General features: G+C 33.1%; 2 protein-coding genes across 2 annotated transcripts; both read left to right on the top strand.

Annotated features, from left to right (window-relative positions):
• The first annotated feature begins 370 nt into the window (after nt 1-370).
• LOC137823014 (uncharacterized) lies at nt 371-6,441 on the top strand. The gene is made up of 3 exons (XM_068628084.2): nt 371-521; nt 1,011-2,637; nt 6,116-6,441. Exons 2-3 carry the CDS (start codon nt 1,094-1,096, stop codon nt 6,294-6,296), a joined length of 1,725 nt encoding a protein of 574 aa, XP_068484185.1. The 5' UTR covers nt 371-521; nt 1,011-1,093; the 3' UTR covers nt 6,297-6,441.
• A 647-nt stretch (nt 6,442-7,088) lies between these two features.
• On the top strand, nt 7,089-8,016 carry LOC150025217 (arabinogalactan protein 41-like). The gene is made up of 2 exons (XM_090295542.1): nt 7,089-7,366; nt 7,771-8,016. Exons 1-2 carry the CDS (start codon nt 7,249-7,251, stop codon nt 7,842-7,844), a joined length of 192 nt encoding a protein of 63 aa, XP_090151668.1. The 5' UTR covers nt 7,089-7,248; the 3' UTR covers nt 7,845-8,016.
• The last annotated feature ends 2,675 nt before the right edge of the window (nt 8,017-10,691 follow it).

Raw genomic sequence — 10,691 nt, 5'->3', positions numbered from 1 at the left:
TCGAGATGATACTTGAGAAAAAGTTAATATCATTTACTTTAAACACCTATTTCAATAATTTTCATATTAAAAAAACTTAAAAAATCTAAAGTTATGATTAAAAACGAAAAAATAATTTTGTATAATAATACATTGAAGAAAAATATATTTAATTTTTTTATTAAAATTAGTTATTAACTTGAAAAAATATTTTTGTGTTGATAACATTTGATAATAAAAAACAATAATTAAAAAATTTAAAATAAATTGGGCCGACGGCTTTAGAAGAACCTGCAACTCAACCTAATTACAATCCTGCCTACTGGGCCTGAGACCCTATGAGTTGCTACACGTCACGTTTTCGGTTACCGCGCGAAGTTTCAGTTTCGTTATTCTCACAAACGTTTCTTGTTCTTAATACCCAGTTTGTATGCATTCACACGCTATGGCAAAAGAATCCCCTCAAACTCTAACTCTATTCATTCTAGTAACACACTCAGTCCCCAAATTTCCCAGCTTTATCTCACTAAGCACGCTTTAATGTAAGTTCACTTCAGTTTTTCTAATTTACTTTTTTAATATAATTTTTTTCTATTTTCCTTTTGGTAAATGAAAGTTGAACCCAGGATGTAAGTCACTGTTTTTTTGTTAAGGTAGCTTACGTTCATATAGTTTACTATAATACGTGAAGAAAATAGTGGTATTTGCTTTGGTTCATGTTTGTCCACTCGTTTACTATTGTTACGCGATGCTAGCATGACCATGAGATGAGTACTATTTAAGGAAAAACAAAAAAAGAACAACAACAGAATGAATTGGATTGGAACCCACTTTTTTAAAGGCAAACTATGGTTTAACTAGAGAGTAAGAAACACTGTGAGTTGCTGTTTGTTCTTGTGTTTTTGATAGCGCGCTTTGTAGGTCTTAAAAGTTGCATTTTGTCTCTCTTTCTGAGCTAACTATAAGAGGGTTTTTCAATTTCTAATTATTTTTTATTTGGGTTTTTGTCATATTAAAAATTACGAGCGCAGCGTTTCTGAGACAGGAATGTAGTTCTTCTTCAACGAAAATATTGCATTACAAAGCCCTTTTGGTGGAGTTAGTTAAAAAGAAAATGAAAGAAGATAAAGAAATGTCAAACCTCAATGTTGTTAGCAATAATATGTCAGAAAGTTGTAGGTGTAATGAATTGGAAGAGAGAAGCAAGAAAGTTGAAATGAGGTGTGCCGAGTTAGAATTTAAGCTTCAAAAGAAAGATGAGCAATGTGAAGCACTTGAGGCTAAACTCAGGGCATTTGAAGGTGAGGTGGAGGTTTTGAGGGTGTTTAGTGAAGGACGTAAGCAGAAAAAAGTTTTCAATGTAAAAGAGGGAGAGGTGGACACAGTTATTGATTTGACAGATGATAATGAGGTTGACCAACTAATGATTGAAAACAGTGTTTTGGAATGTGAGAAGAAAAGGTTTGAGAGTGAGGTTGAGGTCTGGAAAGACAGGTACTGGAAACTGGAATCATGGGCCTCACAGTTGAAGCTGGAAAGTGGCAGTTATTACCATGAAGAAAATGGAAAGGAGGAAAGTGATGCGATTAGGACTGGTGGTAGTTCGCATCTAGAACCAATTATAGATTCTAAAATGCTATGTGCTGAGAGAGTTAAAAGGCAATTGACATTTGAGACTGGAGAGAGCCCCGGCAAAAAGATGGCGCTATCTACACCCTCGGTTGCAAAATCTTCTTCTGTTTTTGCAATTGATATCGTTGACAGTGATGATGAACCCAATATTGCCCAACACCATGTGCTACATAGTGAGGGCAGCAGAAATACTTTTGTTTCTTCGTGTTTTACTGCAGAAAATGAGAAGATGTCTAGCAGTTATGTCCAAAACAACGAGGAAGATAGGAATTCAGGTGAAGATTTACCTTTTGTGGTAACACTTAAGAGGAAACGAAATTGTAATGTTGTCACAAGTGAGTCAGAAAGTGATGATGATGATGTGCCGAATTGTAAATTTAAGAGGATGCATATTCAGGAAGTAAGACCTGATAAAGTCAGATGTGACACAAATAACTTAGTGCCTGCTTCTACGTCAGCAGACTACAAGGTTATCGGCTCTGTAACACCCAGGCAGCGAATAATGCCACTGAGGAAATTGGCTAAAAAAAATGAAGGTAGAACAGCTTATACATCTGGTAAGGCCAAACATCAGCAAAGTAATCCGACAAATGATACTAATGGTGATGATGAGTCACAAGAGGATTTGTCTGATTGTGAAGATGAAGACTTGAGTGATTTTATTGTTGACGATTTTGATGAGTTGTCTTGTGATGATACATCGGGCAAATCACAAGATGCATCTAATGGGGATGTGAACTCTGATTCCAGTAACTCACAAGATGTACCAGATAATCACATGGATGATGCAAGAGATGTATCTGATGAGGACGTAGACTTCAGTAAGATAATATCGCAAATTCAGAGGAGGAAAGATGACATGGAGTGGGAATTTGAGGCTGATATGCTTGCAGCTTTTGGGAAAGATTCTGAATTGTGTATGAAGGCTGTGTGTGCTCTCTATCAACAGCAAACTCTCGAGGAACAGATGAGCAAGGGAACATTTTATACCAACCAGCGAGGATTCAGCAAGTTTGATGCACACAGGTAGAGGCACAAATAATAACTTTGACAATGTATAATGTTGGCTATGCTGCACATATTTAACCTGGTATGATTTCTAAAGGTTCATCATTTTTCTATGCATGCCGGAGACATCTACAACATAAATATTTTGTTTGTTTTAGAGTAGAAGTTGCACATTGTCAATTTTTCGTGTGTGGGATGGGATGGGGTGAATTGATGCAGGATCTTAGCTCTCTAAATTGGAACTCTGTTTTGGAGGGAATTGGCGCTTAAGATGAGATCCTCTATAACAAGAGATTCACATAATCCAAATAACCCGAATAATCGCCAACCAGTCCAAGTTTATAATTCTCCTCATGTCTAAAGAGTGGACGTCACAATTTTAAATACTCTAGTCAGAGATTAACATTAGATCGTCATTGGAGATTTTCTGTGTCCAAGAAGACAACTAAAAACTATTTTTTTAAATATAAAAAGCGGATTTAAACCTAACTCATCATCACAAAACTGTCTTAATTAGGTGAGGTTTTTCCTTTACTTATATATTATAATTTGACCTTATCTATAGTTGATGTGTGATCTTCAACACATTTCTTTACGTTGAGGATACCGAACCTTGATATAGAAGGGGTCCTAATTGTGAGGACATGATAAATCTCGACTAAGATAGATTTTGAATGACTCACCATATTAAGAACTAGGTTTAAACTTAACTAGTCTTCACAAAACCGGCTTATAATTTGGTCTTATCTCTAGTTAATTTGAAAACTCCAACAGTAGAGAGTTTTAGAATTTAAGTTTAAAATTAATTTAGTTCCATCTTAGTTGGAAATGTTTTGTTTTGAAAATTGCATTTACACACCAAAAACTAAGAACTTGCAACAACCGCAGGCTAATTCAAATGTGACAAAAACTTAGTTATTTTAGGGTGATGTTGTTACTTCAAAAGTAACTGTTGGTGATGTTGAGAGCTGCAAATAAAAAATACTCTCAGAGGTTTGTTTACATTAAAATGTAACACATCTCAATTTGTATGAGAGTAATATTTCTAAAGAGGATATGTTTGGTGTAATTTTAGAATCTTTCAAAAGAGGAGGTTGAAGTTTACCCTTTAATGATTTCCGCATCATAACAGGGTTATGCCATTTCTTTGAATTGATCTGATGGCAACTGATATTAAAGATAGTATTATAACCTAAGGAAAAAATTTCCTTTAGAAGAGAGAAAGTTGCTTCATGAACACATGATATGTAGTAAAAGAGAGTACAATCAAAAGCTTTGCCCTCCCCTCAGCTTTGCAATCTCATCTCATAGACAAATAATATCTCTTTTGTTCATCTCTTATATTCCGATGTTAAAGACCATTTGCTGGGTTAGTTGGGAAGATGTGTACAAATCTAAAGAGGAGGGAGGATTGGGTTTAAGAGAAATATGAAAGTTAAACCGTGCTCTCCTAGCTAAATGGAGATGACACTGTATCTCTCAAGAGGAGGGAAGGTGGAAGGAGTTATTGGACTCAAAGTATGGGTTGGAGTCTGGAAGCGTCCATACACTAGTCAAACTCCAATCTTGGTGGTGGAAAGATCTCTATAAAGTGTGCAAGGAGGGAAGAGGAAAATGATGGTTTCAAGAAGAACTAAGCTGGAAACTAGGGTGTGGAGACAAAGTAAAGTTCTGGGAGGAGGTGTGGATTGGGAGCTCTGATCTCAAATCCTTGTTTCCTAGACTGTTCTCCCTATCCTTAAACCAGGGGCAAACAGTGGGTGAAGTTGGCGTGTGGATTAATTCGGATTGGAGATGGAGGCTGACATGGAGGCGTGCCAGATTTGAGTGGGAATCATCACTGGAAGCAGACCTCTTTACACTACTATCAAGGGCACTAATGAGAAGGAATGACGTGGATGTGCAGGTGTGGGGGAAGGAAGAACCAGGCCTTTTTTCTGTGAATTCTGCTTATGAGTGCCTTGCCAAACAATCTTGTGGAACCCAATCCGATGTGTTTAATCTTCTTTGGAAGACTAAGGCATTCCCAAATGTGATCGTGATAGCTTGGTGAGTGCTGCTGGATAGAATCCCAACAAGGGTGAGTTTGAGTAGGAGAGGGGTGATGATGGAATCTACGATATGTGCAATGTGTCAGCTTAAGGAGGAGTCTTGTCAACATATCTTCTTGGAGTGTAAATACGCACAATGGGTATGGTCCTTGTGCTTCAAATGGATAGGTATCTCTTCTGTTCAACAGACTGATTTAAATCTGCACTTTATGAGTTTTTATCTGAGCGATGCTAGCAAGAAGCAAAACCTGGTATGGAAAGGTGTTTGGGCATCTGTTATTAGGTGTATCTGGGATCAAAGGAACCTGATTGTATTCAAAAAAGGGCTAGTAGATGCAGAGGAGGTGTTTCAGAAGGCTCAACTCAAATCCTGGCTTTGGATGAAGCACAAGGTGCATTCCTTTACTTATTCTTTCGTAGACTGGATTCTTAATCCAATGCTTTGCATTAGAAGTTATAATTAGGACTCCCAGATGCCAAGAGTTTTAAGACTACGGCCTATATTGGATTTATAGTTGGTTGGAGGTGTTTGTGGGTTTGTCACGGCCTGCAACTGGTGCAAGATGGAAAGGACATATGTGCTTGTATGCAAGGAGTCAAAAGGAATGTTAAGGACATGATGGAGGATTCTGTTTTGATGTGTCTTATAACAGATAGATCAATAGAGGCAGGGTGTATGCTGGTTCAGGGTTCTTTTTGCAGGAAACAAAATGTGTTTTTTATGTGGTGTTTTGGTTGTTGTGAAAATCCCTAAGTGTGTTTGTTGATCAACTAGTGGTCTCATATGTGGTTGGTAGTAGTAGAGGTTGTGGTGGGGATTCAGACATGTTGGGGGATGTAAGTCGAAGTTGTAAACTCCAACCAATCTAAGTGCGAGATGGACCCTGATAAGTAGGAAGTTGGTTTTTGATAAAAGTGAGCTTAAAAGGAGCAAACATGAGCTTAAAAGGAGCAAACAGGGGGAAGCCAAAGTCCAAAAAGGAGCGAATGGAAGATGCTGCATTGAAGTGATTAATTATGTGACAAGTGCTACAATCGTGCCACTGCAAGCTGGGTAGAAGGAATGCCAATGAGGTGATGGAGATAACCAATATTTTGGTGTATTTTGATGGTTTTGTAGCTGCAGTTTGCGGTACTTATAGCATTCCAATACGAGCACAGTGCTAGCTGGAATAGGACGTCTAGCTTATGCAGCAAACATTATCTATCTATTGCTTCTGGGGTGTTTGTTCATCTCTTTATTCTTGGAGATTCTTAATGTGGTTTGATTTATGTAAAAGGGTTGGGATACCCCTTTTGTATCCCTCTTAATTTAATTTAATTCTTTGCTGATAAAAAAAAAGACCATTTGAAAAGTACTTCGAAGGAAAAACTAGCAATTTTAGTTAGTGAGTTCAGAGACTATTTTCTATCAGTTTCTTCCTCATGTTTTCTTGCTTTTACAGAGGCAGCACTTTGGCCGAGTACCTCACTCATGGAGATCCTCGTGGTGGTTTGAAGAAGTCTGTCAAGGAATTGCATGAACATGACCCCAAAGCAGTTGAACTATGCAGAACCTTTGCCATTCGCTACTCAAAGCAGCTATACCAGATTTACATAAACAAAGAGAACCCTTTCTTTCCTTAACTTCCTTCGTTCAGTCTTAGGATCCACATTTATGTCTATACTAGTTGAAACAAACACCAACAATATATATATATATATATATATATATATATATTATTTGTTTCAATTTCTACAAACTATGGTGGCTATATGTGCATGAATATGCTGTCCGGTACTCTTTTAATTGGTTATCATCATATTTTTAGTAATTATCGCAAAGAAAATTGCAATTTTTTTTTCTCTCAACATGAAATCCTAAGTTTGTCTTCTCTGTTCATTTTTAGGAATTAATGGCAATTGTTAGGTACGTGTAGCACATGAATAGAACTGCGAACAACGTGAAACTGCTATCTTATTTCAAGGAAAAAACTGAAAACCAGTTAAACTAGTTTGATTTGTTGTTTAAAATTATGAAAAAAATAGTCCATGCACCCATCATATTTTTTATGTCATTCATTTACGATTATTATAAATGATTAATATATTAGGTTTTATAATAATTATTTTTGAAGTCACATTCTAATTGGTTAATATGGCCAATTTTTTTACATTTACAATACTTAGCAATTAAACTGTGCAGCTATTGTTCAAACTACGGTTCAAAGGGTTTGCTTTTAAGCTAAACAAAACGTATATTAAGTAAATGAGTTGGTTTTGCCAAATTTTGTTAGTAACAATATTGAGCGAAAGAAAAGGAAAACTGAGAATAGTAGGAGACCCCTGAAGGTGCGGGTGCACCCTTCATTCCACGTCTCAGAAGAGGTGCTTTTGTGCCTATGGAAGCCTGCATTGGCATTATAAAAGGGAGTTCATAGGGCCCTTGAATCTCACCACCCGAACATCTTTCTCACACAACCTTTCTTACTTTGCCTTCTCTCTCCTTTCTTTCTCTCTTAAGTTTGAGAGAATAAGAGAAAGGGAGGAGAGAGAGAAAAAAACAATAAAGAAGAAAGACATACATCCAAGGAGAAACATGGCCGTTTCCAGTGCTTCAGTTAGGGTGGCTACCTTCCTTATCCTCATCATTGCAGCTCTCATGACTGTGGCTTCTTCAGAAGTCACTGCTCCAGCTCCTGCTCCAACAAGCGATGGTAATTCTCTCCATTCTGGATTTCATTCTTGTTCCATTGCTTTTTCTATAATATATGTCAATTTTTATATGGGAGAGCATTTATTAGAAGTCAATCTCTTGAACAAATTTCAATACTTTAAAAGATTAGTCTCTAACTCTGAGCTGAGAGATACAAAGTTCATCAAAGAAAAAGAATAGAAATTGATCGTTTTGGATGAATAAAAGCATCATTGAAACTATACAATTAGGAGATTTCAATTATAAAAAATGTTAGCCTTCTTTCATTATCTGATCTGGATTCTGCAGGGTGGCAAAGTAAAAACATTGATTCACAATTGAATATGAATACTATACTGTTTCTTGAAGATTTGCAAAGAGGGGCATAGTTCATATTGCTAACAAATTGTTGTTCATACTTTGCAGGCACCACAATTGACCAAACAATTGCATATGTCCTAATGCTTGTGGCTTTGGTGCTGACCTATATCATGCATTGAGCCACCAAGGGAGTCCTCGTTTATTTATAAATTGATGGATGGTAACATAGCCTTCTCATGCCAAAGAGAGGCATTGGTATCATAAAGACTAGGGAAGGAGAAATTTTAACTGTATTCGGCCATTATTATTGTAATATCTTATGAATTCAATTATATCTCCTAGTTCTCACTACTTCTTTCTACCTATTTATCCCCTTTGTTTTTCTAATACTTAAATAAGGAAACAAGTTAAATAATAATAATTAAAAAATGAAATTCTCTGGGATAACAGAGATAAGAATATGGAAGTAATGTAGGTTAAATGACAGATATTCTGAACTTTGGTATGACATTATGTTCGAAGTTTTACACCTGAACTACCAATATTTTTTAAAACAACACACCAGTTTGGTATTTGAAATCATGAAGTAGAGTTTTCTTTTTCAATTTAATGTTTTTATTATTAATTACAAAAATATCATTTACCTTATAATATCTATTTCACCTATTTTTTATAAATACTTTAAATAAAGTAAATATAGAATTTTTTGTAATTTGTTAAACTGTAATAAACTGAACCTACGAGCTCGAATAGAGTTACCTATGCCTTAAGATTACAAGATTTTGTTTTATATTTATAAAATTTTATGTATTTTTTATAATTTAAAAGGCATTTTCAATGTTTCCTTTTATGTTTTTTATCCTTTATTCTATTTTTAAACTTTAAAAATTATATAAATGAACTAAAAGATCAATTACATAATTATCAAAATTATTTTTGTAATAAATCATAACAAAAATGTAACAAATATTTCATGTTATAATTCTTACAAATTCTAAAAAAATGAATATAATTTGCTCATTAATTTTTAAAACTTTAACATATTTTAACTTTTTTACGTTAAAACATACTGAAGGCAAATTATAGTATACAAATTATTAAGCGTATATTATCATCATATCTTTATCATTTTCCAAAACCATTCCTATTTAATCATTTTTAAATTACGGATTTCAATGTAAAAATTATTTTATATTATTAATGCATCACGGTTAAACATTTCATTGTCACTATGAAACAACTTATTAAAAACGTGATAAAATAATCTATCTTAATTAGATGATGAAATAAATACTAAATTTCTTATTTGCATAATATAAGAGGTTGACAATATATCATGTCAAATCCAAGAAGATGTAAAAAAAAAATTTCATGATGTCTATCATCCTTTTTTACTTTTTTATTTATTTTCTCTCTTCTATTTTAAATTCATTTATCATAATTTGTACTAACATATCATACTAAATAGAAGGTGACGGAGAATATAACATTTCTAATCTAATCAATCAAATTTCTTTCTACTCTAATATCCTTATTATTTATTTATTCTTTGGCTCTATTTGAGTGTTTAGAAGTTTCACTGATTTTACATAAAATATATTATTTTTTCAACTAATTAATCTTTTGATTTGATTTTGGTAATGTTTTATTAGATCTCTAAAAGTCTTTGATGTATTTTCAACTCCATTTGTTATTGTTTAGGATTCAAGCGACTGCTAAGTAAGAGAAATGATTTTGAGTTATAAATAAATTTGATTCTAATTATGGAATGTCTGATGAATACTATTGGTCTTGAAATTGTAAATTTTGTGTCTTGACATGTTAGAGTGATTTTAAATAAGAAAATATCATGAAAAATATTATTAACAAAAATTGTGATAATGAAATTGAAATTTATAGACGTGGAAGAAAATTTGGAAATATGAATAGAATTGATGTAAACTTTTGCAATATTGTTAAGATTGTGTGTGAATATATAACATGTTAAATGATAAATAAATAAGATTAAAATAGTGTGAACTTTGAGAACTTAATAGTGACATGCAATTTATTTTATGCATATTAATCTAAGCGTTTGACAAAAGTCTAAGCATGTTCAAATTTCAAAAAATGTTTAAAATAAATATTGTGATATTATTTATGTTATATGTTAAATGATTTGATAAAATGACATGGTTGTAATGTGATTAGAATGAAGTTTGATCAAAAGATCACACATTTAATGACTTGTGCTTGAAGAAAGTTTTAGAAAAAAAATGTGGAGAAAATCACAATTTGGTCAATTTAACAAGAGAAAAAATTAAGAAGAAAATCACAAATTTATGAATTTAACAAAATTATTTTGGTTTGTATAGTTAATTAAAGTTTGTAGATTAAGTTGGGGTTTAAATTGTATTAAATCTAAGTTTTCATTAAAATTAAGTCTGAGCATGTTTCTACAAAACTATGTTTTCAATAAAATCTTAATATTTAAATGTATTTTTTAAGACAATCACACATGTCATAAATAAAATTGAGTTTTCACAAATAATTTTGCTTACGTTACAAATAATTTCTTTAAAAAAAATGTTGTTCGAATCAAAACATCTAGAACATGATAAGACAATCTCTTTTAACTAAGGTCTACTCATTTCCTATTCGACATTTTTCTAATTTTAAATGCAATATATAAAACAATCACCAATTGATTTATCAATAATCTATATTTGACAAAATAAAATTGAATGCTTTGGTATTCATGGTTAACATGTAAAGAGTTCACATATTATGTTTTATTTATTAGCCAAGTAATTTTTTTTATGCTTGGACTATGTTTCTCTAAACAGTATTATAGTCAATTATGTTCTGGTCTCTTTTTACTCCCATATCACAAAGTATAATTTTTACATTTCATAATAAAAAAATATGCTAAGACTTTGATTTTCACATTTAGAGCTTTTTTTGGGAGGAACAAAAAATTTCAAAATTAATTAATATTTAACTTCATCAAATTTTAGTGAGAATCTCACTTGTTACAAAATTTCCGC

This window comes from Phaseolus vulgaris, chromosome 9, assembly GCF_051622355.1.
Source record: "Phaseolus vulgaris cultivar YP4 chromosome 9, ASM5162235v1, whole genome shotgun sequence".
NCBI classification, from domain to species: domain Eukaryota; kingdom Viridiplantae; phylum Streptophyta; class Magnoliopsida; order Fabales; family Fabaceae; genus Phaseolus; species Phaseolus vulgaris.
Note: the sequence above shows the minus strand (reverse complement) of the source record. Positions and strands in the feature narration are given on the sequence as shown.